Below are 6,021 nucleotides of genomic sequence, written 5' to 3'. Positions count from 1 at the left end.
GTCCCGAAGGACCGTCACAAAGACCATCTGTCCCGAAGGACCGTCACAAAGACCATCTGTCCCGAAGGACCGTCACAAAGATCCTCTGGCTAAACAGCCCGCCACAAAGGCCAACAAATGGCTAAAAGCCCGCCACAAGGCCACACAATTGGCTAAAAGCCTGCCACAAAGGCCACACAATGTCTAACAAGACCGCCACACACAGGCACTCTGACTCGAAAGTCTGCCACAAAGGCCACAAAAGCCCCTCCAAGGCTTCCCACCGCTAAAATGGACAAATTCTAACTCCCATAAAACTTTCCATATTTAGCACTTTCCACTTTTGGAAACTCCTAATCCCGGAAACTTTTCTCCAACCCCGCCTCACAGAAACTTTGTACCCCGAACACCACCTCATCTTGTTACTGAGTCGCACAACCACCCCTAACTCCCATCGCACTTGCATCGACCGATGCAAGATATGCATCGATCGACGCAACATCAAGCACCGTGATTTCCCCGAAGCTTCTCGCCGGATCTTCGTTCCTACAACCACGAAACTCGATCCCAAGCCACAAGAAAGCTTCCTAACGTCCATGGCAACGATCTAACAAGCCTAACAACACATAATAAGCAGATTAAAGAATCCTCTAGCTTAGATAAGCCATGGTCATGCACTTACCTTTGCCACAGAAGAACTAAGCCTCAAACAAACAAGAACAAGCCTCTAGGAAGCTCCTACAACGATCCCAGCTACAGATCTCACCAAGAAACGCCTCAAATCTCAAGAAATCACCAGGAACCCTCAAGAACTCTTTCTCCCTTCTCTTTTATCTCAAAAACGGCCACACACGTCTAATGAGACAAAAGACACGACCCTAAGGGTTTTCCCTTTCTCTTCTGACCAAAACGCAGTGTTTGACTTAAGTCAAAACGCAGAGAATTGAACCAGCATCGACCGATGCTGCAACTGCATCGATCAATGCACACCTTAAACCGGGATTCCGGTTCGCGGGTGGTACATATATTTAGAAGGGACACAATAATCAAGTTCTACAGAGTCTAAGGCACGTTTGAAACGTGGTAGACCATTAGGTTCCAAAGATAAGAACTCTCAGAAATCTAAGAAAGGTGCAAATCAAACCGAGGATAAGGAAATTACAGACATGGCCGCGGCAAATCCTAAGGCACCAAATGAGGTTTGGGACGCTGAACCTCAAGGTCCTGAAGGTATTGATAATAATGGGATCTCAATCAATTATATCATGTCTGGAATACATTGGAATCGTAAGAATGTCGACATTGATGAAGTATTTGCATATAAGGTAGCACTTGAGATAAATGAGGATCATGAACCGACGCCTATATTAGAGTGCACTCAAAGTAAAGATTGGCTAAAGTGGAAGGAAGCCATTGACATGGAGTTAAACTCTTTAAAGAAGAGGAATGTGTTGGACACCATTCGATATAAAACCAGTTGGACATAAGTGGGTCTTTGTAAGGAAGAGAAATGAGATTAATGAAATTGTGAGGTATAAGGCACGGCTTGTGGCACAAGGATTCTCTCAAAGACCAGGAATAGATTATGGGGTGACTTACTCCCTGTGATGGATGCAACGACTTTTAGGTACTTAATAAGTCTGGCTATAAGAGAAAAACTGGATTTGCGGTTAATGGATGTTGCAACCGCATACTTATATGGTCCACTGGAAAATGAAATTTATATGAGATTACCAGAGGGTATTGAGCTCAATTATAAGAGTGGTTCTCGAGAACAATACTGCATAAGGCTAGACAAATCCCTTTATGGACTGAAACAAAGTGGTCGTATGTGGTACAATAGGTTAAGTGAGTACCTAACCAAGGAAGACTATAAGAATGACCCAATCAGTCCATGTATTTTTATAAAGAAGTTTGCAAACAAAGGGTTTGTTATCATAGCAGTGTATGTGGATGATTTAAACATCCTTGGGACCTCTGGTGAAATTGCCCAAACAGTAGACTATCTCAAGAAAGAGTTTAAAATGAAAAACCTAGGCAAGACTAAATTCTGTTTGGGATTACAGCTTGAGTACATTGATAATGGAATCCTTGTGAATCAAATGGCATATACAGAAAATGTACTCAAGAGGTTTAATATGGACCAAGCTCACCCATTGACTAGCCCAATGGTTGTGAGAAGCCTTGATTTGGATAATAATCCATATGGTCCAAAGAAGGACGATAAAGAAGTTCTCGGTCCTGAAGTGCCATACCTCAGTGCTATAGGAGCGTTAATGTTCTTGGCTAGCCACACTAGACCAGACATATGTTTTGCCGTGAACCTCCTAGAAAGATTTAGGTCTTGTCCGACCTAAAGGCACTGGAACGGTATTAAACATGTACTGCGTTACCTACAAGGATCGACAGATTTGGGTTTGTTTTATACTAACTATAACAAAGAAGGTTTAGTTGGTTTTGCTGATGCAGGTTACTTATCGGATCCACACAATTCAAGGTCTCAAACCGGCTATGTATTTACACACGGTGGTACAGTGATCTCATGGCGTTCTATGAAGCAAAGTATTGTGGCCACTTCGTCTAATCATGCGGAGATCCTAGCAATTCATGAAGCCAGCGTGTGTATGGTTGAGGTCAATGACTCAACATATTAGGACAGATGTGGGATGGTCGACGATAAGGAAGCAACGGTTATATACGAAGACAATACGGCCTGCATCGCACAGCTCAACGAAGGATACATCAAGGGAGATCGGACGAAACACATCTTACTGAAGTTCTTCTTCACACATGAACTACAAAAAGCAGGAGAAGTTCAAGTGGTACAAGTTCAATCCTGCGACAACTCAGCCGATCTCTTTACTAAAGCATTACCGACAACAACATTCAAGAAGCTCACGCACCAGATTGGGATGCCGAGACTTAAGGACTTCTAGTGATGCTTGTAATAGGGGGAGCAATGCGTGCTGTACTCTTTTTTCTTCACCATGGTTTTGTCCCATTGGGTTTTCCTGGTAAGGTTTTAATGAGGCAGCACCCCCAAGCGTATTGCGTTGATCCCTTAGCATCGGCATGGTTATGTCATCCAAGGAGGAATGTTGTAAAACACTTGGAGTGGACTTCCATAACCGGCCCGTTACTTTTTCTAAGTGTGTAAGGCCTATGCCGATGGCCCATTACCTTTTTCCTATTCTAAGTCGGTCTTGTATTAAGGGTTTGTCTAGCCCTATATATATGTAACATTCGATTCATTAATGTGAATAAGATTTGAGAGAAACACAAACTTGTCTCTTATTTCATAACAGAGAAGTTATTTATATATATATATTTCTAAAGATGCGAACATTTGAATAGACACAACAGTTTGTAAAAGACACAACTCTGTATTCAATAGACGCAACTTTTTAGAGATACGCAACTGTAAAAAATTTCTGTCAAAATATAAAATAAAGAAAATTTGAATACAATGATGAGAAATCACTTAAATATAAATTTATAAAGATGTGAACATTTGAATAGACACAACTGTTTGTTAGAGAAACAACTCTATATTTAACAGACGCAACTTTTTAGAGAGATGCAACCGTTGAAATTTTCTGCCAATATATATATATATATATATATATATATTACGAAAAGGTACGACGAAAAATCGCAACTATTGTTGACATTTTATTAAATTGTTATTATTATATTTGAATACAATGATGAGAAGTTATTTATATATAGATTTTTAAATATGTGAACATTTGAATAAACACAACTGTTTGTAAAAAACACAACTTTATATTCAACAGACGCAATTTTTTAGAGAGACGCAACTGTTAAAATTTTCTGTCAAAAATATAAATAAAGAAAATTTGAATACAGTGATGAGAAGTCATTTATATATAAATTTATAAAGATGTAAACATTTAAATAGACACAACTCTACATTTAACTGATGCAGCTTTTTAGATAGATGTAACCGTTGAAATTTTCTGTCAAAAAAAATTTAAATATATATTTTACAAAAAGGTACGACGAAAAATCACAACTGTTGTTCACATTTTTTCAGATTGTTATTATTATATTGATTGTTATAATATCTATTTTTATACTTAATATTATTTTCTTCTTTATTATAAGATATAACCGTGCGTTCAATGAATTCATACTACAATTTGATGTATTCCATAATTATTTTATAAGTTTATAACTGTATGTGACACAACGAGTGGTCCGGAACCGGGACCATAATGAGTCGTTTTCTAGCTAGCTAATCATTATTTGTATCTCTCGTCATCCATTCAAGAATTGGAAAAATATTAGATAATATCCACAGAGAATCAAGTTTACAGAATAATTTTTAAATCTTCGAAGAGAGAGCATAGAAAAATCATGGAGATGACCGAAGCTTCCAAACAGACAACAACTCATGTTAACTTCACTGTCTTAACTTCGGTTAAATTCAGTTGTTCTTTAAAAAAAAAAAACTGATAATTCTAAATTTTTTTATCCAAAACCAGACCATGTTCAGAATCCAAAACCAGACCAAATCTTGAGTCCAAGACGATCTTTGCAAGTAAAGCAAAAGAAATGGTGGGTCGCTGTTGCGTTATGTCTGTTCTTAGTTTTGCTAGGGGATTGTCTCGTTATTCTTCTCTTGAACTTCTTCTATGTTCAAGACCGTCGTGGAGAAGATGATAACAAACATCTACAGTACAAAGGAACATGGATGCAAGCTCTGATCCAAAACGCTGCGTTTCCAATCCTCATCCCTCTCTTCTTTATTTTCCCTTCACCAAAACCAAACCATGAAACCAACAGTACTAGTTTCCTTTCCTTTCGTCTCATCTTGCTTTACGTCTCCCTTGGTGTTCTTGTTGCAGCTCACAGCAAATTATACGCACTCGGGAAGCTATACGCAGGCTATGGCTTCTTCTTGCTAATCTCCGCCTCCCAATTGATCTTTACCTTGATTTTCACAGCTATCATTAACCGTTTCAAGTTTACCAGATGGATCGTCATATCGATACTTCTCACTCTTGTGAGCTATGCTTTTGGTAGTCCTCAGTTTGCAGGAGAGCCGGTTGAAAACGAATATTTCTACAGCATCCGAGCTTGGTTAACTTTCTCTGCTTCAGTTGCTTTCGCGTTATCTCTCTGTTTGGCTCAACTCGGTTTCGAGAAACTGTTGGTGAAGACAAAGAGATATGGCAACAAGAAAGTGTTTAGAATGGTCTTAGAGATGCAAATATGTATCTCTTTTGTCGCCTCCCTTGTTTGTTTTGTGGGTTTGTTTGTAAGCGGTGAGTATAAGGAATTGAAAGGAGATAGCATGAGGTTTAAGAAAGGGGAAACATATTACGTTCTGAGTTTAGTTGGATTGGCTTTGTCGTGGCAGGCTTGGGCAGTCGGGCTGATAGGTCTGGTGCTTTATGTTTCGGGTGTTTTCGGTAATATTGTTCATATGTGTGCTTCACCACTTATGGCGTTGGTTGTTGTTTTAGCATTTAATTTTTTGGAGGATGAGTTTAGTTGGCCTAGAATTGGTGCTTTGATAGGAACAGTTTTGGCTTTAGGCTTTTACTTCCACACTTTGCACTACAGAAACAAGGAGAAGATAGTGGAACTAAACCAAAGTGAGAACAATGTTGAAGTTTAGTCTCTCATGTCATATTCATGTCTGTATTTTGGAAACTAGTCTTGTTCTTCTAAATGTTGTAAGCCTCTGATATCTGTATAATAGTTTTTTTTGTTTTATATATATATATATATATATCTTATATATCTTATATAATATGAGAAGGTTTTCTCCTAACTTTGCATAACACGACGACATTTGGCAGCGTATTTTTTCAACACCTGTCTTCACTTCTTAATTATTAAATTCTTTTAATTTTTTCCTCAAAATTACATACATTAGTTTTTATATTCACTAAATTTAAATGATATTTTATGTACTAAAAAATATATTGACATTTATGCAATATTCTTTTAGTAATTGTATATAAATATCATTTATCAATATTTTAGTAATTATAATGTCCTTTTAGTAAT

The 6,021-nt window shown here is 37.9% G+C and overlaps 1 protein-coding gene across 1 annotated transcript; it reads left to right on the top strand.

Annotated features, from left to right (window-relative positions):
- On the top strand, positions 4,285-5,728 carry LOC104787473 (probable purine permease 22). The gene is made up of 2 exons (XM_010513064.2): positions 4,285-4,399; positions 4,488-5,728. The coding sequence occupies exons 1-2, from the start codon at positions 4,360-4,362 to the stop codon at positions 5,624-5,626; spliced, it is 1,179 nt and encodes a 392-aa protein (XP_010511366.1). The 5' UTR covers positions 4,285-4,359; the 3' UTR covers positions 5,627-5,728.

Source organism: Camelina sativa, chromosome 5, assembly GCF_000633955.1.
Source record: "Camelina sativa cultivar DH55 chromosome 5, Cs, whole genome shotgun sequence".
Lineage (NCBI taxonomy): Eukaryota > Viridiplantae > Streptophyta > Magnoliopsida > Brassicales > Brassicaceae > Camelina > Camelina sativa.
Note: the sequence above shows the minus strand (reverse complement) of the source record. Positions and strands in the feature narration are given on the sequence as shown.